General features: G+C 39.1%; 1 protein-coding gene across 13 annotated transcripts in view; it reads left to right on the top strand.

Moving 5' to 3' along the window:
- The window catches only part of anks1b (ankyrin repeat and sterile alpha motif domain containing 1B), an 856034-nt gene that overhangs the window by 682476 nt on the left and 149362 nt on the right, over nt 1-24196 (top strand). For all 13 annotated transcript variants that reach the window (XM_073066305.1, XM_073066306.1, XM_073066289.1 and 10 more), the window contains one exon: nt 3100-3268. In XM_073066305.1, the coding sequence (XP_072922406.1) occupies nt 3100-3268 (169 nt within the window). The remainder of the gene's footprint in view (nt 1-3099; nt 3269-24196) is intronic.

Below are 24196 nucleotides of genomic sequence, written 5' to 3'. Positions count from 1 at the left end.
GGTCGAGCCCTTATTTTTAAACAATGATGCCTAAATCTAGATTTGCTCCAAAAGGAAACACACTTCACATCTGCTCTATCAAGATCCCTCAAGATTTAATATGTTTCAATTAAAACATCTTTAACTCATCTAAAGTCCAGCAGATTCATGTCAAGGCTATCCAACCTTTACGTATAAGACAACTCAGCTATTCCAGGGGTTAATCTAGTGAACATTCTATAAACTATTAAATCTTTACTTAAATAAGAAGACATGGATCTACAGATGAACAATCACAATTGCCCTTCTGTATTCAATTAATTAGCAATAACTTACTTACTCCCCATTCCACCATTGGCTTTTAGGACAGCAATGAAGGTCCACCATTTCTGGCGGTGTTCCAAGCTCCCTTCACCATGTCAGTACCTTCCTCTTAATTTTGACTACTATCGGTCATGCAAGTCCTCCATGGAGACTCAGAAATATTATCACATACAGATGTAGAAGGAATCTTCATTGCTGTTTCCATAACAATTTTGTTTTACCAGTCAGGGTTGTTTGCCCCGAGCCAAACCCCTAAACCTGGAAGAATGGTGGACTAGCAATAAAACGTCGTTAATTTTCTGAATTAATTTTCACCTGCATGCTAGCCTTTTGCAAATCATGGACAAAGCACCCAGCTCTCTCTACATCTTATTTTCCCACATGATATTGCACTTGCCAGGTCATTGCCCAATTATTTAACCTGTCTACATCCCTTTGTATTTACCAAGTGTCATCCTTTGGCTTACTTTCCTATCTTTCTGTCATCAACAAATTTTAACAACCGTACCTTACCTTTTGTGCTTTCATAACTGTTTAAAAAAAAGGTAAGTTCAGGCCACAATGCAGTTTCCGGTAGCATACACACAGTGTGTTCAGATGACTAGAAAAAGACCCTTTTATTTGTACTCTTCTCTTCCTTTTAGCCATTTGGCAGATGGTATGTGTATGTGTGTCATTGCCTTTCTAGGGGTTAAAGTCACAGATTTGGAATACTGGCAATTTGCTTGTGGTAAAGATAGCATACATGGTGCGCTAGTATATAGGGAACGTTTAGGTGGTGGATTGGGTGCCAATCAAGTGGAGTGTGAAGCGGTGGATAGAGATGCAGTTCAAGTGTGTCCTTGGAGCTGCAAACTTCCAAATCTGTGGAGAGCTTTCTGTTTCCCTACAGCTGGTGGAAATGTTTCAGAGAGTCAGAATTTGAATTGCTTACTATAGAATGTCCAGCCTCCAAGCTACTTCTGTGGCTGCAATATGTACCTAGCTGGCTCACAGAAATTTTTGGTCACTGATGATCTCCAAGATGTTGGCAGTGGGGGCTTTGATGACCGGCGTGGCCACGGAGTGGTGCAGTGGCTGGTGCCTCACAGCCTCAGAGACCTGGGTTAGTTTTTTCCCTCAGTTGCCACCTTGTGGAGTAGCACATTCTCCTTGCGACAGCGTTAGTTGATCCACAGGTGCTCCGTTTTTTTTCTGTCATGCCAAGTGTGTTCATTGGCAGGATAGTTGGCTACAATAACTCATATGATAACATGTATATTAACCCACTGTATATATTACTTAAAATCTCCTGCATTATTGTCAACAACCTGTTAAGAGTTAAAAATAAAATTTTCTCATGCACACCAGATTCAAACTGATAGTATAATGTATGACATCTAAACCGTGCCGTGCCCATTTTAAGACCATTCATGTTCTAGCACCGTTCATTGAAAATGCTGGGAAAGTTAATCTACTTTAACTGAAATAAATGCCAACATATATTTGATTTTCCAGAAGATCTATGTAAGGACTGATGCTTAAATCATCCATTTACAATGTTGACGCCATAATTCACCAACTTGACTGTGGCTTGCTTGGTGCAATATTCTGTACCTCTTAACATCTTCCCCGATTGCTGTACTCCTCCACTTGTTCATCACACATACAGTAACAACAGAGCATTTACTGAGGTGTCGTTAAAGGCATTGTCTTCTTAGCAAAGGGTAATGCCCATTTGGGGAACTATCATAAATCTTGCTCATTGTGGTCTAGCAGTAATCAGTTGGTATCATTTAGTGATTGCTCCATAAACAGTAGGTACTATTTAATATCCCAGTTGTAAATTACAGACTATAGGTAGCCAAATCTATAATCACCATGTTACTTAAATATTCCCTTCAACTAGAAGGTAAATTGAGAAAAAATTGTATAGAAAATGTATATGTATTTTCTTTCATTATTCCTTTTCGAACAAGCTGACTTTGTAATCATTTTTCCGAGGCTTCATATATTTTGTGAGTTGTTTCATGTTAAACTGTAACCAAGCAAAAGAAACCATGTATCGGCACTGCCAGAACTAGATTCCTTTAAGTTCCCCCGCAGGTTTATTTCGTATTGCTTATTTTGGTGATTAACCATACGTGGTACTATTCACATTGTGCTGTTGAATTTGTACTGCTTCCTACCTCTACATTTTGGTATTGGAGAAAATTTACAGACTTGTGAGGATTTGATTTTTCTTAATTTAGAAAGTTGGTGGCGAATCATCGGGTTTATAATCTGACTTCGATTTGCATGGAGTGATCTAAGTGTTTCATTTACCAAGTCCGTGTAGCTGTTTTGCTAAGAAAGAATCATGTCCACAACAGTTTGATTAAAAATAAGAAAAAAATAATTGAAGTATTACGAAGTAATTTATAATTATTACATGTATCTGAATTAGGTTAAGCAGAAGCTCACTTAGTTGCTCATGGTCTGGAATATTAAGGGTGCCATAGAAAGTACATTAATGTTGGCAGGCACTAAGGCTAGGCATCTCTCCAAGGGAGCAAAAAATGGGATTAAATGAACAACCCTGTGCTTCCAGGAAGACAACAAAAGATTGCATTCAGCTGCTTCTCCATGTCAAGCTTGGAGTTCTGTGATGAATAACAAAGGCCCTCAAAATTGCACAAGTAATAATTCTATGCTGCATTGTTTGGAGTCTCTCTTGTGCAGCTTGCATTTCTTACCAAATAATTTTTTAAAAAGAGTACAGTAAAAATAATCTGGAAGGCTTTATGTTGACAATTTTATTTTTTTTATATCTTTCAGCCCAAGCAGAGAACTTCACTAATTTCCTCACAAGAGGTATACAGGCCAAGTCACGTGTACGATCAGTCGGAGGTCAGTTCATCTGCAGGCTATGCCAGTGTGAATACCACACCTCCTATTAGCCCTGCCAACTATTCCATTGGATCGATGGAGGGCAGTGATCTAACAGGTAAGATAACAAATTATGAATATGAAAAGAATTTTATGTTTTTCTGCTTTAACAAATATTATATATTTCCTTCTCCAACCCAGTGTATAGCCCAATGTAGTTAAATGGTTGCAACATATTGAAAGATATGTGGTGTATTTTTAAACATGTTAACGTAGTTGGCAAATCATAATTTCAAGAGAGTAATTCTGAAGGAACACCCAGTTTGAAGTGCACGGAGAGATCTGAAATGGATAACTTATTGTTTTTCAGAATCTAGAAATTTCTACAAAAATGAATTCTTAGTAGATCCTTGTTCAGAGCATTGATTTATATGTATAACCAAAAATGCAAATTAGGGGCAGGAATCAGTATTAGATGCCCTTTGAACTTGCTCCATCGCTGAGTAAGAGAACATGCTGATTTGATTGTAATGCCTATTCATCACTTCCTGTCTGCCTGTACTAACTTTTCACCCATTATAAAGAATCTATCTATCTTGGCCTCAAAAAATATTCAAACATTCTGCCTTTGCCACCTTTGAGGAAGAGAGCCCCAAAGATTGGCAAAGCTCTGAGAGGGGGAGGAGCTCCCCTGTAAAATGAACAACCTTTAATATATAAGTAGTTCACCTTGCTATGGATTTTCCCGTAAGAGCTTACCCTGATCTGTCGCATGAAGGCTATTTCTACATTAGTCACACAGTAGCTTAAATTTTGAGTTCAAGTTGGTCTAAAGATGTGAATATATAAACCAAGGTGGCACTCTGGTCAATATTTAAGAAGGACCAATATAGAACAAGATCACGACAATTCACGTAGTACTTTGGTGACACCCTGGAATTTAATGCAGACAAGTGTGAGGTGTACAAACAGGAGAAAATTTTCAGATGCTGGAAATCCAAGCAACACACACAAAATGCTGGAGGAACTCAGCAGGTCAAGCAGCGCCTATGGAAAAGAGTAAACAGTCGATGTTCCGGGCCGACACCCTTGAGGTGTTACACTTTCAGAGAAAAAGCCAGAGTAGGTCTTACATGGTGAGCGGAAGGGCACTGAGGGGTGCAGTAGAATAGTAGGATCAAGGAATACAGGTCCATAGTTCCTTGACAGTGGTGTCACCAGTGGATTGGTCATAAAGACAGCTTCTAGAATATTGGCATTCATAAATCAAAGTACAGTCGGTCCTCCTTATCCGCGGGGGATTGGTTCTGGTACCCCCGCGGATACCAAAAATCACAGATGCTCAAGTCCCTTATTTAACCTGTCTCAGTGCGGTGGTCTTTAGGACCCGGCGGAACCCCGGACTTTATTTAACCTGTCTCAGTGTGGTGGACATTAGGACCTGGCACAGCTCTGAATTCGCAATGTTTCTGTTCACGAAAATAATCACGATCACGATTGAAAATAAGGTGGAAGTAATAAAGTGATCAGAAAGAGGTGAAATGCCATTGGTCATTGGAGAAGCGTTAGGCTACAGTCGGTCAACGATTGGAACAATTTTAATGGAGCATGTGAAAGGCACTGCCCCGATGAAAGCTACAATTATTACTAAGCAACACAATGGTTTAATTATTGAAATACATATGTTTCTTAAGTGTTTTATATGCAGAGAAAGGTAAAATATATACTATATACTAAGAAAAACGTTTTACTAACTGACGCTAAATAATATCGGATGTACCTGTTCCGACTTCAAATCCGACTTAAAGACGGACTCAGGAACAGAACTCATTCATAACCTGGGGACTGCCTGTAGTTTTAAATAATCTCTAGATTACTTATAATACCTAATACAATGTAAATTCTATGTAAATAGTTGTTATACTGTATTGTTTAGGGAATAATGACAAGAAAAAATAGTCTGTGCGTGCTCAAACAACGAGTGCTGGAGAGAGAACTTCCGGGTTTTCCCGATCCGCGGTTGGTTGAATCCGCGTATGCGGAAACCGCGGATAAGGAGGGCCAACTGTATTGAGTACTGGAGTTAAGATGCTATATTGAGTTGTATAAGAAATCAGTCATTCCCTATGGGGGCAGTTACATGTCCTAAGGAGACATGTTAGGGGAAATAGAAATCGTCGGGTGGCATTCAAGGTTCTTGTGGGGGCGGGTGGCATTCAAGGTTCTTGTGGGGGCGGGTGATAAGTGGCACCCTAACTTGAGACACGAAACCTGACTGACTCTGTCAACTCACTGCAGTCGTCAACATCTGATAGGCATTCTCAGTTAGAGTTAGTTTTTAATTTTAATTTAGCCCCATTAATGATGAATAAATACATACGGTGCGATCTCTCTAAATCTGAAGGTGGTGAAGCCTTGAATTCTAATCCTGTCAAGAAACAACAGAAAGTGCATCAATACAATGTTACATACCTGGAGTATGGTTTTATTCCATTCCTGTCAGATCACCTGATCTTCTATTTCTCCTTCTAAAGTGGATGATCTTGCATTTCTCGACATTGTACTCCATCTGACAGACTCTTGCCCACTCAGTTAATCTCTCTATATCTCTCTGCATCCTCTGCACAATTTGCTTTCCCACTCAATTTAATGTCATCAGCAATCTTAGATGTGCTATATTAAGTCCTGTTATCCAAATTATTCATGTATATCGTGAACAGTTGTGGGCCCAGTGCCAACCCCTTTGGCACCCCACTCACCAACCAGAGAAGCACCCATTCATCACAACTCTCTACCTTCAATTAGTTAACCAGTCCTCCATCCATGCTGATACATTGCTCCCAACACAAAGCATCCTTATCTTATGCAGCACCTTTATCAAACATCTTCTTGAAATGCAAGTGTAAAACATCCACCTGTTCTCCTCAAAAAATTCCAATAAGTTTGTCAAACAGGATCTGCCCTTCCAGAATATGCTACATGGAAGCATTTCTGTCCAGATGTCTCATTATTTCTTACTTAGTGATTGTTAACAGTATGCACCTGACTGTGCCAGCCTCCGGGGTTTAGATGCTTCGAGTCTCCAGAGTATAGATAGCTGGTGCGATCCCTCTAAAAATTTTGACCCATTCTACTAACTAGTGGCCATGTTTTGGCACCAAGATCTGGATACGTAAAGATCACCTGAACTCCAGTTCAGTGCTCAATTGTCAGCTCAACTTCGGTTCAGTCTGTGATTGCGTTTAGGATTTCTGTCTCATTTGGATTCTCGTCTAGTCTCGTCAGGTTCTCAACTAGCATCTAGTCAAGAACCCCGTTCCCATCTCAGTCTTAAAATCATGTCTTATAAACATTATAATTATAATCATGTACAGGCCCTTTGGCATATCTAGTCCATGCCAAAATCATTTAAGCTGCCCATTCCCATCGACCTGCAGCCCTCCATCTCCCTACTATTATTCTAGACTCAGTCACTCCAGCATTTGGGTCCTTACCATCCTCACCTAGGCCTCTCATCACATAATAGCCTTAGGCATTTTCCTAATGACAGACATCAAGCTAACTGGCCTATAATTTCTTGCTTTTTGCCCACATTCCTTTGTAAACAGTGGTCTGGCATTCACTGTCTTCCAATCTGCTGGGACCGGCCCAGAATTCAGAGAAGTTTGGTAAATTATCATAAATACTTCTCCTATAACTTCCACCTTTTTTTTCAGTATCCTGGGTTGCATTGCATCAGGACCATTGGACGTATGTACTTTGAGTTTGCTCTTCAGTGATAACATTTGTATCGAAGTCTTTACTTCCCATTGCATCTATAAAATCTCTCTTTGGCATATTAAACATGCCATCCACTGTGAAGACCAGCACAAAGTTGTTGTTCGAAGCCTTGGCCATTTCTGCATTACCCACTATTAATTACCCCTTTACCTCTTCAAGGTTCCTACATTCACTTTAGCCATTCTTTTCTGCTTTATATAATTATTGAAACTTTTACTATCTGGTTTTATATTTTGTGCGTGTACACCTTCATAATCTATCTTACCTTTCTTTATTGCTTGATTAATGGCTCTTTGTTACTTTTTAATCTTTCCCAATCTTCCTGTTTCCCATTACACTGGACAACTTTGTATGTAGTTCGATGCCTAATTTATCTAAGGCTGGCTTGCCCTACCCTTACTGTAGTTGCATTTAACTGGAGTATACTTTTTTGAGGACTGTGAAAAACCTTTTGAAAGTTTTACGCTGTTCCTCAACTGTCCCACCATATATCCTGTGTCGCAGTCTATGCGAGTCAACTGCTCCCTCATCCCATTGTAGTCTCTATTGTTTAGTTTTTAGATTGAACCATTGTACCTTCCTGTTTTGAATACTATGGGTATGCCAATAAAGTGCACTTACACTAATTGTTCTTTTAAAATTTTGTCCTCTTGCTGTCTTTTCTCTTGTTGCATTATATAAGCAACATGTTAGAGTTTTAAGGGAAGAAAATATAAGGAAAGTAAATATAGGGAAAGTGCAATAAATATGGCAATTTGTGTCCTTCTGAGATGTCTCTTAGTATGAAAATAAGCTGTGACTCATAATACATAGAATTCAAACAGGATTTTGGGTTTCTGTCTTATAGGGCTAGATTCTATGGTGATATGATTATACATATTATCATGTTAGTTTTAATAAAATATAAATAGAAATTGCTGCCAAAAGTCTGGCATAGATTACCACCTGGATACCCTGTTGTCCTGCACCCTCATTTTTGGATCTGTGAAGCCAAACCTGCTGCAGAAGAGCATTCTGGACCCAATCATCAAAACCTTGCGTAATTGGATAGTGAGACAGAATTAGGTCATGTGTCAAGTATCAAAATAAACAATTCAAATATCTAATTTTAAAAAACCAAAGACAGTTAGAAATACTTAAAATTTATTGCAAACACAAATAATTTAACAAAACCTAGTCTGCCTCAATTTTGCGTGTTACCTTAATTTTAGTTTTCTTACTCCAAACATCTTTGCCTAAGGTGTATGAAGAGATTTCTCATCGTACTTCCCCAATAACAAGAATTTTGTCAAGTGCAAGAAAACACAGCACAGCACAAAAAAATAATAATGTATTCAAAATTTCTGTCTTGGTTGAGGAAAACCTGAAGACTGATTGGACTTAAGTACTTGATTATTTATATATTGAAGCGGTTATCTAAGGAGTGCTTCAGAAAGGTCACAGGCATAACTTGAAATCCAGCACTTAATTTGGCTCTCCAACTAATAAAATAAACCAGCAACAATTGTTTAGCAGGCCTCTGGATTATTGTTAAGCATTAATGCATGATAAGTTTATAGAGAGAGCAGAAATCCTTATGGCTGACATATGCCTTTATATTGATTGGTCGCAACTAAGTCTCCATATGGCTTTCCTAGCCTGGCAAAATGAAAGGTAAATTTTATTGAATGTTAAACTGGTTGTTGTGTTCTGTAAGAAGAATGAATGAATTAATTAAATAGCACTTGAGATCAATCTGCTCATCAGGCCCTGAAAAGAGTTGATCATGGAACCTTGACTAATACCTTGACAATCACTTAGATTTACTTGCAAAAAGCCTGTGGCCATGTACAATGTGAGACAGCTGAGGTATTTTAAGCCATAGGCAGAGCAGCTGGAATTATTGAAGAGTCAACAATAACATTTGGAAAAGCTTTCCAAATGAGCTAGAGTCTAAATCTACAAACCCTGCTTTTTTTTATCTAACTAGAAATTGATCTGTGGCTGCATATCCTTTCCCAGGAGTCAGGCTTCCCAACTGTTCCATCTGGCGTAAGTGCAGAAGTGGTACTTTCAGAATCAGTCAATATTGTTTCTGGCAGCACTATGCTTTTGGTTCAAAAATATGATTCTCAGCTCATTCTACATAAGTTCAAGATGATGACTATTTCTAGAAAGACACTCCAACCTCTCACCTTCTCTTTATATTCAGTAGCATGATCATTGGCAAATTTCCACCATAGCATCAGCCACACATGAACACCACATAAATAAATGTCAGAGGCCTTCATTCCTGATACCTCCAGTTCTTTACTGGGAGCATGAGGGAATGCCACTCTCTGGATAAGTGCAGTTTGCAACACAAGAAGCCCAACTTTATCACCTGGTAGGGCACTTGGGTCAAAAAGTATGCCATTCACCACATTACAAACTTTCGGTCATACCTTTCTTTGACTTCCTACATGATGTTCTGTTGCAAGTTGACAAGGCTTCTTCAGTACTACCTCACAAACTGCTTTACCTTTGGGAGATACTTTATCCTTACCACCCTGCAGATCAGGGTAAAATATTAGCCTGGGTTTCTGCATCAGATCTGTATCCTATGGTTCCTGAAAACTACACCAAGGTAGACATTCCTAAGTGATGCGTTTGGGTGTTGAAGGGCATGTCATGTTGGTATATGGGCAATAATTATCCTTTTGTGCTCTCTGTCCTTTAAGGATAGTTTCACGTGACTAGCTACTGGCTAGAGTTGCCATTGGGTTTTCTGCTGAGAACTCTGGCAGAAGGCTATTTGAAAACAAAACACCTACAATAAAGCAATCTGACCCTGTCAGCAATTTCATAAATAATGCACCTTTGTAGGTAGTTTAAATTGCTATTTACAGTGTCTTAGAGAGTGAAGAAGGAAGATACCAAAGCATGGAGTCAAGAGAGCCAATCCATGAAATTATGTTTTAAATGCTGTGCTTTCACTGGAATACCACACATTATCCCCTGTGATCTGGTATAGTATGGATGTGCGCTGAGAAAATGCAAAATGTGAGATTTGATTGAGGAGTACCTGATGGAATAAATATAGCCATTGGAATTCCAGAAGTGTAGTTACATTTTGTGATTTCAACATATTAAAGTAATTCAAAGGAAGACATGGGAGTCCAGGAATGTGAGTCTAACTTCCAGTTTACTTTAAGTGAGGTGTGTAAGTATTATGTGGTAGTGTGATGACACATGCAATTCACATATTTATATATATAATCGGTAATAAATTATTGAAATGAACAAGAATGCTTAATCAGCAACATATATACAAAATTATTCAAATATTTTTGAAATATTAAATAGGAAACAAGTATGTAACTAGAGAATGGAGAAGGTGGAAAGTTTACACTGTAATTTGAGACTATGAAGGAGAAAACAGTGCAGAGAGAACTACACTATGGCAGACAGAGAGCTGCCCTAAGTCCGCATGCTGGTACTCGTGGTGCATACTGCCTTCCCTGGCATATGCCAAGCTAGTCCTCACAGCTAGCCTTCACAGATCAGATTCCTTGCTGGATTTGTGCCTGTTCCTTGCTATCCGGATTCCAAGTGTAATGATGGGGAGGGCAGAAGTTCCCACAGGTGTAACAATGGAGAGGACAGGAGCTCCTGCAAGTACAGCAATGAGGAGGACAGGAATTCCCACAAGTCTAATGATGGGGAGGACGAGAGCTCCCACAAGGTTCTCTGAGCAGCAGCAGCACCTTCATTAATGTATTCCTCTGCATACAATGCTGCAATGGCCTCTTCAGTGCTGATTCTATTTGTGTTCCCTCTATCCTGGGAACATGTCCTACTCACTGGATAAGATAGTAAGTGGTGTAAAGGTGGTTTTTGTAGCTCAATTATCACAATAGAGAAGAACTGAATAATTCTACAAAGCCCTTATTACCAGTAATTAGAAGTTACAATGCTTTATATTTAAAACATGCTGACTTCTGTAAATTAATTGTTTCCCCCTGTCCAGTAATTTAATAACTTGGGTACTTTTGATCTTGTAATGGCAAACATTTTACCTCGATGTTAAATTCACAGCAGATTGTTAAAATCAACACACTCAAATCAAGGTGCCATTTTCTAATGTCAGTAAATCAGATAAAGTAAACTAAATATGCATTAATGGCTTATTTCAGTGATCATTGGAAATTGCATTGGAATGATTTCAAGGTAAACATGTTAAAACAAGTTTGAAAAGCAATTGTTTTTGATAGATCTATTTTTAAAAACCAATGAACAGTTTAGAAATCATCAGATTCCAATTGAGGGATACGTCAGTCTGGCAGTGTTGCTCAATTGAATCTGCATTACTAATAACATTAGCTTTTCCATCTTGGCAGGAAGTTATTTTGCTAATATGGTAATAATGCAAATGATAAATAAGTTTAATGAAACTAGAAGAAATGACTTATGAAACTAGAGAAACAAAACATATCTGGAGCTGCTTAATCTAGGGAGATCAGATAAACTAATTTTAATAATTCTTGTTATTTGGACTATCCTAGACTTAGAAATAGTGAGAGGCCAATTGCCATTTATATTTGAAGTAAGCACCGAATGCAGCATTTATTCCTGCCATTGTAGCCTATCTTGTTCCATAGAAATGCTCAGTATGATGTTAGTAGGCGTTGAATGATGCTGGAACAGTTCCATTATGAGCTCTCTGCTGTTACAGTGAAGCTGCAGGAATAATATGACAGTGTGAGTCAGATTGCTTCTGCAGCTGACGCACTTGGGAGATGTTTTGCAGCTCTGGAGAGAGCCTGGCACTACCATACCTGAAGGGGCTTACTTTTCATAGAGAGCACCGATTACTAAGAGTACCAGACCCACTTCAGCTGCTAGTTTATTTTAAAATCCTGCTTGGACAAGCTAATGAACTGATGTTGCATGCTTTAGCAACTGTGCCAAAATGGCAATCTGTCAGCAGTGAGCACAAAGTAGAGTTCAATTTTTTCCACAGGATTGGATTTTTTTGTGTTCTGTGTTATTAATTTTATGACACCAGCTGTACTGTTTCCAAGGAAACAGGCACTGTGCAAGCAACATGAGTATTACTTTGTATTTTTCTGTAAAAAAAAGTGGAAAAGGAGTTTTCAAACAATATGTGCTAAAGTATTCTAATTTTTAAGGTACTGCAAGCATTACTCCACAGTTAATTCACCTTTTTCTGTAATGTGGTTTTAGGAACATGTGTCGTCTGCTTATATGAGTATTAAACAAGTGTCACATGTTATGGAAGATAATGGAAAATGCTGAATGCAGTTGTCCAAAAGCACTTTTCTTAGATTGTTTAATTCCCACAAGAAGAATTGGTTTGTATCTCATTAAAAATTAGGGCCAGCAGTTCTGGCATTCAACAAGTCTAATAGCAAAGTGCTTCTTAGACAGTATCATAGCAAAATTTAATGTAATCAAAAGTATTAGTATACACAAGATGATATTTTTTCAATTTAGTTTTGAGTACCCAGAATTGTATAGCCCATCATATTTAGCTTCTGGAACATTACTTTTAAGTGTTTACCTTGGTTCAATAGCACACCTTTTATCTCTGAGCCAGTAAACTGTAGTGGGGGAATTATGGTACCAGCTGGCACCCAACAAACCCAGACACAGTGTAATGAAATAAATAAACTGATTGTTTAAGGACATGAAAATGATCACACACTGCTCCAGAAGACTGAGCATAACTTCAAAGTTGGTATTTATATCCTATGGACAGCCATCTTTCAGATGAGCGATTAGCCTTGATCTTCCAATTAAAAGCCAGCAGTTCTACAGATGATTCAGCTGTGCTTCCCTTTCGATTCCATAGACTTCCCAGCCCTCAAGTTGGGAAGTCTGCCTGCTGAACCTCTCCCGCTGCCCCAGCACACGTCCAGTTGGTCAAATGACTTTATTCAAGGAAATCAAGTGGAAAGGAAGATAAGTATAGTCTCATTTTCTTTTCAAGTGAATTAGTTGATTTAAATGTATGTAATGTTCTGAGCATTATCAAGTGGCTTTAATCTTAAATTGGTTTAAGAATTTAGAACATATTCATTGATTATTGTTTTTAAGTGATTTTGAATATTTATGAATGTAAAAGGCATTCATATGTATTCAATCTCCTTGACTATTTTGACAGTCAGTGAATGTGGAAGTACACATTCTCCAGTTTCCAGGGTCATTCTAGGAAAGAATATTTCAACCAGACAGGCCCTCTGCTGGTCTGGGTCCTCCTGATCAGCAGGACGGACCAAATCTGAGGCCCAGTTCTAGATAAGAATAAGCTGTGAAGGTAGGCAACCGGCAAGCTCAGGAGGTCCACCAATCATGAGTCTCTACAATGTTTCCTCACTCTTGGCTTGGTGCAACTGATTCAGTGATACTCCATGAAGAAGATCTCCCTATTGCCTGGTTAACATTCAGCTTCCTTTCAGCTTCATTAATGTAAATTACGGACTCAAGCACGGATAGTGCAGATGCTGAATATTTGAAAATTCTAGAAAGTGAAGGAGCTCAGGCAACAATAAGAGAGAAAGAAACCAAGAGTTAACATTTCAGATCACTGATGACCTTTTCTTTGTTTATTAAGGTGTTTAGTTCACTGCTGTTTGTGGGTGAGTTCCTGGATGCCATTTGGCAGCATTTTCTACAATATGGAGTTTTGGTGCACCGTGTAATCATGAAAGATAGTAAATAAATGCAAGACTGACTTACTTCCCACCTTCCACTTCACTTCCTAACACTTCACCTCAACTGATCGCATTGCTTAACTAAGACCTAAGCTTAACCATTATTCTTGTGGTTGAGGCTGAGAATAGTGACAACCAATAGATACTTTAATTTAATTTCTCTGGTGCATTAATGAGTCTATGTTAATAGAACCTGTTAGTGCTAGGCAGAGTTGCTTTTATGAAGATACATAATGGATGGGCTTATGCAAAATGGAGAGCTGGTGTTGTAATTATTCAGTGCTGCTTGTTGCTGACTGGATTTAATCTCTTTCTGACAGTGTAGGAGTATAGCTTGGTGTGTTGTAGTGAAGATGGGCTATGACTTAGACATTGTTGACTAAGCTGTTGACAAAGGTTCTATTTTTAATGTGAGAAGCTAATTATTTGTTTGTTAAGGATGAGATATAATCTGCTACACAACAATAAATGCAATTTTACAGTACCTTTGATGGCTCAGTGATCTAAAATGTAACAGAGGTTAGGAAACAACTTTTCTGATGTGACTGTATATACAGCAGATTCATTTATCATTGCATTTTACTGATTTACAGTTCTATCAAGACATTGTAAAAAGTCAGAAAAATCATAAAATTACACTTGATCAGTCCATAATAGTCTTTACAGTAAAATATACTGTATGTATATGAGTATTTGAAAAGGGGAATTTGAGAAAACGCTCAAATGGCAGTTTAATGAATATCATATTATTGCTGACTAATTAACAGAGAAGATATCTTGTGGATTTCAAAGAAATGTCTGAGAACAGCTTTCAAAGTATTGTCATGGATTAATAAAGAATTTGAAGAATATATGAAAAGACACCAGGATTTAATTTCCTACCTTTTTGCCCATTAGTGCTTTTGATTTAAACACAAAGGATAAAATGGGGAGGGTCTGTCCATGAGGGAAACATAGCTGATGAGGAACTCCAAAGATAAAATGCCCCACAATTGACTTAGAATCTAGATTTGAGCTCCGGGAATCAGAAGAACTGTAACAGCATGGATGGAAAACAGGTAGGTAACAGAAAACAGAGAATAATAGTGAAAGTTATTTTTTGGACTGAAGGGGAGAATAAAATAGAGCGTTTGAGCTCTGTTGCTTCCCTTAGTATGTTTTCATGACTTGGGTTGTGATGTACAAGGCACAAATTTCAAATTCACCACTGACAGTAAATATGAAGCTTTGGTAATCTGAGAGAAGAATTGTCGTAGCCATCAAAGAAATACTAAGATCAGGCGGAATGGGTGGATGACACTTAATATTGGGATATATACAGTGTAACTTTTTGGTAAGAAGAGTGAAAAGCCCCAATAAAAACTAGGGAGCCTAATTCTAAGAAGGAGAAAATCTGAATCCATACATGCACAGTTGCTGAAAGTCACAGGGTAGCTAAAGATAGTGGTTTTAAAAAAAAGTTTGCAGCATCCAGGGCTAAATTGAGGCACAGATCGCAATGGCAAAGAAGTCACATTGAAGCTTTATAAAGTACTGACGTGGCCACAATTACAGTGTCACGTCGTGTTTGGATGTCACATTTTATGTGAAGCTGAACTGGTTGGCACCAGGAAAAGGATGGAAACAAGATAGAGAAGAACTACTTTCCTTGAAAATAGGGTCAGGAACCAGATGACATGGAATAAGAGTGACTGGAGAACAACCAAATGTGAGATGAGGAAAAAACTTGTACGCCAAATGATTGGGATTTAGATTTGCATTGGCAGTGAAAGGAATGCAAGTGAAGCCTTTGAAAAGGAGCTAGAAGAGTATCTGAAAGAGCCATGGGACTAGCTGGATCGCTTATGTGGAGCTGATATGGACACAGCAGGTCGAATGGGCTGCTTCCATGTTATAATGTTCTGTAATTCTGTGATGCAGTGTCGATGACATGGCATTTTAAAATGTTTTAAACAGTAAAGCAACATAGCTTCTATTGCAATGCACTCCCCCCCAACACACACACACACAAACTCCCATCCCAGAAAAACAATGCAAAAAGTCTTAGCATTTAAATGTATGCCACGTTATTTACTTAATAAGAACAATTAATAGCACAAGTAAGTTAATAACCATTTAATATTACCTAATGAAGGAGTAATAATGTACAAATTATGTACAGGAAAAGTCTCTGTTGTGATGTCAGAATTAACTGAAAATTGTCCACAAAATTAATTACGTCTTAATCTTCCAGCAGCTGTGAAATGTCATTATCACTTTCACCTGTAATCTATTCCCATTTGAAAGCTATTAGAGATAAAAGTGCTAATTATCAGAACTGTTAATGTTAATAATTGACATCTAGAACCCCTAAAATACTGCTAACCAATGTTGTCAGTGTTCACGTATATGATTCGATTTCATGTGAATTGACAATCTTGCAAGTTTCAAGGCAAAAAATTACTGGGAACATAGACTCATAGAGAGGTACATTTCAGAAATGGGCCTTTCGACCCATCTAGTCAATGCTGAACCTTTTAAAATGCCTACTCCCATCAACCTGCTCTGGAAGCATTGCCCCCCCCCCCCATATTGCTACTATCCATGTACCTATCCAAACTTGGCTCAATCTTTGAAATTGAGCTTGCATGCACAACTTGTGCTGGCAGCTCATTCCACACTCTCAAAACAGTCTGACTGAAGACATTTCCCCTCATGTTCTCCTTTAACTTTTCATCTTCCACCCATAACCCATTACCTCTGGTTGTAGTCCCACCCAACTTCAGTGGAAAAAAAATTCTGCTTGCCTTTACCTTGCCTTAACATGGCAAAATTTCTGTATCTTTCTTTGCTGTGGGTGAGGTACCAGACAGCTAATGTTGTGGCTTTATCTAGTAGGGCAAGCCAGGCTGGTGAGCCTAATAAGACTGTGTTGGGAAGGTTACTAGAGGGGATTCTGAGAGACTGGGTTTATGAGCATTTGGAAAGACAAGGGCTGAACAGAGATGCTCAACTTGGATTTGTGCATGGGAAATCATATCTCTTCAGAATTTAATTGAGTTTTTTTAAGAGGTTACCAAGAGGATTGATGAGGGAAAAGCAGTATATGTCACACATATGGACGTTATCAAGGCTCTTGACAAGGTCTGATAAGATAGGCTGGTTTGGAAGGTGATCATATGGTATCCAGGATGAGCTAGCCAAATGGATAAAAAATTGGCTTGGTGGTAGATGTATAAGAGTAATACTGGGAAGATTGTGTTTCATATCATTGGCATGTTACCAGTGGTGTGCCACAGATATTGCGCTTGGTCCCCTGTTGTTTGTCATTTGAATAACTTGGATGAGAATATAGATGGCATGATAAAGTCTGCAGATGACACAAAAATTGGTGGTCTGATGGACAGTGAAGGTTACAATAGAATCTGGATCAATAGCAAAGTGGGCAAAATGGCAGCTGGAGTTACTAGAACAGTTTACCCTGGGGGAGGGGAAACAACACTAAGGGGTGACCATAGGTAAGGTCGATGCTTGGGGTCTTTATCCTAGGATAGTGTAGGCTAAAACTCGAGGGTATAAATTTCAAGTAAGAGGAAAAGGACTTAATAGGGATCTGAGTGGCAAGTTTTTCACACAGAGAGTGGTACATGTGCAGAGAAAGGACCCTAAAGCATGCAAATGAGACTAGATCAGGAAGACACCTTGGTCAGCATGGACCAGCTGAGCCACAAGACCTGTTTGCATGGGTTACGACTGTCTATAAGCCTCTAGCTATGTCTTTTTATTCTAGGTCTTGTGGCCTACATCTGCATAGCCTAGCATGTTCCTAAGAGAGACCTTAAAATCTTACGATCTGCAATTCTTATATTGACTGCTATTCACAAAAAATGCTGGAAGAACTCAGTAAGTCAGGCAGCATCAGTGGAAATGAATAAACAATCAACGTCTCAGGCCAAGACTTTTCTTCAGGACTGACCTGACCTGCTGTATTTCTCATGATACTGATATGAAAAAAAAAGGAAAACATTTTCTGGCAATAGCCCTCTTCCCTTCTCACAGTGAGACAGAGTAAAATTCAGTTATGTAGCCTGGGAGTGTGATACTTAAGCTAGGTGAGGCAGAGTGCGCGCATTGGCAGCTGCCATCCCTCGTGCAAGGCCGCACAAGAATCAGAGCCACGTTCTGGCAGGAAATCTCTTAATCCTTAAGAAATAGTTGGTGTGAGCTTTAAAGGGTCAAAGAAAGTTCTTTAAAGCATTCAATTTCAGTCAGTGTGTAACTATTAAATTAGAAACATAATGTATACATTTCCTGTCAATTTTTCCCATTAGAAGTTACTTTTTCTTGTGATGGACATTGTTTGTTTTCCATGTGTTGGGTGTTGTGTGAGCCCTTAATGACCAAGATGAAATGTGGAGTCTGCACAAACACTTGTGGTATAAGTTGTAGTATATGCCAAACTGGTGAAGATGTCCACCTATTTGTTGATACCTGAAACTTAATATCCCAACTGATCCGTCTCCATTCTTTAACCAAGTTTACCAGCAATCCACCTGTCGGATTCCTCTTACAAAAAGCTAGAATGAATGCAACAGGCAGAATAACCCCTGCCCAGTAGTAGTGTTCTGTATTTCTATGAAACCTATGCTGATCAATATTTAAGAAAACTGGTGCGTGTTACAATAGATTATTCATACTGCAACCTGAATTGGACTTGAATATGTATTGATTTTTATGCCCATTGCAGTAATTAGTAAAAGGTTAATTTTCATGCTTATTACCAGCTTTCAATTAATTTAGCATTAATAATGCCATCAGCAACTTTTTCAATGAGCAGTATAACAAGATTAAAAACACGTGCCTTCATTAAGTGATGAAGGAGTTGTGGGAATTATAGTACTGTATTCCATCACAGCAACACTACTTGCCAGTGTCACAATGTACCCCACAACATGTTTGTCTTGAAAGTAAATGCTTGCACAACACATTTCCATTTAAGAAAAATGAACCCATCTCATTATTTCAAAAGCCAGACAGTTTCTTCGATGACATATATGTTACTTTTCACAGTATAACAAATTCTATTCTAGCCCTAATCCCCATAGTGGATTACTCTCCAAGGTCATCTGTATTTTCACCCCAGCTTCTGTTATGTTAGAATACTTGTTCAAATGATGAAAGGTTATAGGCTGTTATTGATTATTCTATGTTTTCTGTGCACTGGCCACACAAAGATCCAACGTGGAATCATATCATACTGAATGGTTTCCACAAAAAGAATTTTACTACATTTTTATTAGTCTTTATTTTTTTTGGTTCGGCACCCAGTACTTTGAATGAATTTGAGTTTTGTGGACATATATTACTTCCTTTTCTTCCCTACTGGTCAAGAGGCTGGTATGGCCGGGTGGGTGGACATTTCTGATAGAGCATTTGACTCAGAAAGAACAACCCCAAGGTTTGCTTGCATGGGCATCCATCATCAAAGATCCCCATCACCCAGGATATGCCCTCTTTTCATTGTTACCATCAAGGAGGAGGTACAAGAGCCTAAAGACACACACTCAGTTTTTCAGGAATAACTTCTTCCCTTCCAACCATCAAATGTCTGAATGACAATGAACCCATGAACACTACTTTGGTATTTTTTTTTCTTTTTCCCCTTGCACCACTACTTTAATTTATTTTTTATATATACCTTTTGTTATTTATAGTTTTTAATTCTATGTATTGTAATGTACTGCTGCCACAGAACAACAAATTTCATGACATATGCCAGTGATTCTGATTCTAACTAAAAATGTTTCTGCATACAAATTACAAAATTTAATTGTTAACTTTTTTTTTAAACAGAATCACTTCAATTTTTAATTGTGATGCTGCTTTTTAAGTTGTGGCTCTTGAGTAGCTATTTTATTCTTTGCTTAATTTTTCTATTTGAATTTGCATTTTGACAGTGTCATTTATTTTAAATGTCAATTTTACAATTAGGTATGCTGCTTTTTACAATGCAACTCCTTTATTATCCTGTCCTCTGTTTTTATCATTGGAAAATCTATAAATATTACAAATTACGAATAAACAAATATTCTTTTCACACAAAAGGGCCCATATTTCCCGAGTAGCCAGCTAACTGCATTTGCTGTTGCTACTCCAGTTAACTGACTCTGGAAGGCCTCTCATGCTAGCCCAGACAGTCCTGAGGCCAAGTAGCCCTGAGAAGAGCCTCAAGCAAGGTAATGAATGACATGGACAGGTAAAACCAAGTCCTGCCCAAGAAACTCTCCTGAAAACCTTAAATTGTCAGAAAAGCCATGATCACAATTGTCAAAGCTGTTAGTGTTTCCGAATACCTCTGCAATTTCCAAATATTTAAAAATTATTTTAAATTATATAACTCTGTGACCTAAAATTAAACCTCAATTAAAAATATAGATAGCATTAAATGAAACACAAATAATTGTAGATCTTATAAATAAAATAAAAGATGCTTTAGTCTCTAGCTTGGGGCAGAATCTGAGAGAAGATTCCCCAGTGTAAATGACGAGAACTTTAACAAGATCTTATCCCACACCTGGAAAATAGCTGGTAAAGCTCAGCTAGGAAATTCCATCTTGCTCGGACATGCCAAGCATATGCCACGCATACACTGATAAATATGGAAAGTTTCGTGTGGAAGTGGCTGGAAAAAAACCAGATTGCAGCAGAATAATTTGAAATTAATTTTTACAAATGGTGTAAAGGGTTATCTTTACCTACTGGGAGCCATTTACTGTTAAATATGTATTTGGACACTGCTCTTTACTGTGATGGAATCCTAAAAGCTGAAACAGTGTTTCCACACCAGAACACAGATATTCTTCAGAGTAATGAACACAAAATACAAACAGAATAAATATAAATTATATTTATTTGTTATATGATTATATAACATATAAATTGTTATGTGATTGTTATATGGTTATATGGTTATAAATAAAACTGTTTTTAAAATTTCCCCACTTTATGCTATCAGAAGATGGACATCGAAGATTCCTTGTGTACCGACACCATAAACATCTTATTTATGGACATACTCAGAGAAAACGTTCTATCATAGCTAATAGGATTATAGACTCCCTGCAGCTCATATTCTTGCACTACACTCTAAATTGACTGATTAAACATGAATTGTCAGCCCAAAGGTAAAGAGAAGTGACTTTTACTGCTGCAGTTTTTTTTTGATTGACAAATCTCTCCCATTTTAATGAATAAATTTCCATCAAAGTAGGGAAACATTGCCTTTTCTGCCAGGTTGACGTCTGTGCCTCTGATCAGATGGTACCCTATAATCCTAGAGCTGTAATGTCAATGTTCAACTGCTTCCCAGCTATTTATTCAGTGAACCTTGCAGAGCCAATTTTATGAGTTTTCACTCAGCTGAAAGGGACTCGTACTATAAATGCACAGTTCATAGATATTGGGTCTGTAAAATCACTAGCCTTTTTCCAAAAAAGTCTGAGGCAGTGGAAGGGTTGAGGGGTAAATGTGGCTGTGAGGAATATTAAATTATGGTACAGGCGTGCATGGGCCTATAAGTAGTATAATCATTAAGCTTATCACAAGTGGCATTGGCATCCTGAGAACAAGCCTGCTCGAAAAGACTTCCTGCATGATTATTACTGCTTTTGAAAGCCATATTTTAATTCTTCCAATGATATTTTTCTCCTTGTATTATTGCCTTTTTTCTTCTTATTTATTCCTTTCTTTACTTGCTAAAGGGTGCCTAAGTGTCACCCTTCTGACATTAGATTTCAGTTCCAAGTACACTGCATGATTCAAATAGGTTAGTGGATTCCAGATGCCGCCATTTTGTCTATAAGCAGCACAATCCTAGGATCGCTCGCAGAATGAATCAGAGAGGTGACCTCTCCACTATCTTCCCTTTGTACCACAAGCTATCAAAGTTGCTATTTGCCTCAGGCAACATGACAAATTGATTACAGATCAGCAAAGTCACGACTGTGAGATAGGGGCATCTGTTAGATCTATCAACAGCACACACACACAAAATGCTGGAGGAACTCAGCAGGCCAGGCAGCATCTGTGGAAAAAAGTACAGTCGATGTTGCGGGCCAAGACCCTTCTTTTGTTTGTCTTGTTTGATCAGATGTTCTGCAGGGCCATGTGCATCAAGCAAGCCCTGAACTCTATAAGGGACAACAACTTTTTGCATGGAGATCATGAGATGGGCAAGGTGCAGAGATATTGCTGGGTAGCCAGCTGCTTGTGGGTCTAGCAGTAGTCTCTTGAAGTTCGAGGAAGACGAATGTGTTGCGTAGTCAACGTCTGTGGGCATGCATATGACTTCTGAGGCCGAAGTCCGAAGCGCAGATACGGTTGCAGATAGGGCAAGGAGCACCGCCTGTTGGGGTAGGAGCAGACGCCTTCCTGTGTCTTTCTTGACTCGCCTTGAGGCGCTGCATGTGCCAGTTGGCTTGGAAGCTGTTTGCTGCCTTGGAGCATAGATTACGCCACTTGGACCGATCAGCAGCAGTGTGTTCGAGATCGCAGGGCTGGAGTTTAGCCCACTTAAGATTTGACTTGAGGTTGTCCTTGTACCTCTTCCTTGGGTGACCTTGGGCACAGTTGCCCTGCTCCAGTTCTCCGTAGAACAACTGACACGGCATTCTGGACTCATCCATGCAGATCACATGGCCGGTCCATCTGAGCTGAGCCTTCAAAACCTTGGCTTCAATGCTTGTGGAATTGGCTCGGTCCAGGACTGTCAGGTTGGAGATACGGTCTTGCCAGCGGATTTGCATGATTGATCACAGAGCGTAATTGTGGAATTGTTCTAGCTGTTTGACATGTCTGCAATACAGTGTCCAGGTTTCACAGCCATATAGAAGTGATGAGACCACAACAGCATTGTAAACTTTCAGTTTAGTGGAGAGGCAAATGTCTTTGTGCTGCAGAACTTTGACCCGGAGCCTTCTGAGTGCCTGGCTTGCTTTCTGGATCCTTGACGTGATTTCTTTATCAAGGGCACCATTGCTGGAGATGGTACTCTCCAGGTATTTGAAGTTGTCAATGTTCGGTAGTTGTGTGTCATTGATGGTGATGTATGGCTGTGGCGGGGTGCTGTTAGGTGCAGGCTGCAGGAGGACCTCTGTTTTACCGAGGCCGATTGTCAAGCCGAACAATTTAGATGCGGCGGAGAATCTGCTGACCATTGTTTGTAGGTGGTCCTCTTGGTACGCCATGAGTGCGCAGTCATCTGCAAAGAGCGCTTCTATGAACAGCTTTCGGAGGGTCTTTGTGTGTGCTGCAAGGCGACGTAGGTCAAACAGTGACCCGTCCAGGCGGTATTTGATATAAATGCCCAGGTTTAGGTCTTTGACGGCATGCATTAGTACTTGAGTGAAGAAAAGGTTGAAAAGTACCGGTGCAAGCACGCAGCCCTGTTTAACGCTGTTAGAGATGTCAAATTTCTCACTAGGTTTGTCAGCTGAGAGAATCTCTCCAGTCATGTTGTCATGGAAGAGGCATATGAGGTTGATGAAGAAGGCAGATGAGGTTCAGCTGACACAAACAACACCAAGCAGTTCTTCAACACCATCAAGTCTGTCTTTGGTCCCTCAAAGTCAAGCATAGCTCCTCTGCTTTCTGCAGATGGATCCTCGCTTATCAAGGACAAAAAGGGCATCAACACCAGATGGAAGGAACACTTCAGTCAGCTCCCGAACCGCCCCTTCACTGTCAACCAGTCAGTACTCGACCAGATTCCCCAGAGCCCAGTCCATGAGCACCTCAACAACTCCCCCTCCCTGACAGAGGTCAGCACAGCCATCAAACAGATGAGCTGTGGCAAAGCACCAGGCAAGGATGGCATTCCCGGAGAACTGTTCAAAGCCCTCAACCAGGAGTGCTTGTGGGTAAAGCATCATAAAAATTACCCATATCACTTCTCAAACTTACTCAAAAACCACATGACCAACAAGGCTTGTGTCTTTTTAATACCCAGTACATTCTCACCCCAGCAATATTATTTTGATTGTTTTTTTTCCCCAAGAAGCAATTTTAAAGCCCTCATTATCTCTGTTTTGAAAACAAATGAAGGAATAGCAGGATATCTGTAGGAAAATTTGGGAGTGACGTCGGCTTCCATAGCTGTTAGTCCCACCAAGAATGTGTTACAACAAAAACAGTGTTCCAGGTAGGAAGCTTGGGCATCAGTTAGTTTGATGTTCAGCTGCAGTCCTGACCCATGAGGAATGTATGGCCAGGTTTGGTGCAATCTCTTAACATGGATTAATTATGTCCTTCAAGTGGCATTCTACAGAGAAAGATGAGCAGAGATAGAAACTACGTATTTCTTTTGGTCTTCTTTCTGATACCAGGAAACAGCATCTGTCCCCTAATGCAAGTGAGTCTTATCCCATGTTGGTTTCATCATCCACATCAGAACTGCACTGAGAATGACTCAGCCTGACCCTGAGGAAATACCGAGACAGACAACAGAGCTGAGTAAAGCATCAGTAAACCTTAAGTAAAAGTAAACCTTTTAGCAGTGTCACTTAGTTTTCACTTATGGGGGCTTCATGTTCAAA

The sequence above is a fragment of the Hemitrygon akajei genome, chromosome 14 (assembly GCF_048418815.1).
Source record: "Hemitrygon akajei chromosome 14, sHemAka1.3, whole genome shotgun sequence".
NCBI lineage: Eukaryota > Metazoa > Chordata > Chondrichthyes > Myliobatiformes > Dasyatidae > Hemitrygon > Hemitrygon akajei.
The sequence above is the reverse complement of the archived record's forward strand: the minus strand, read 5'-3'. Positions and strand labels throughout refer to the sequence as shown.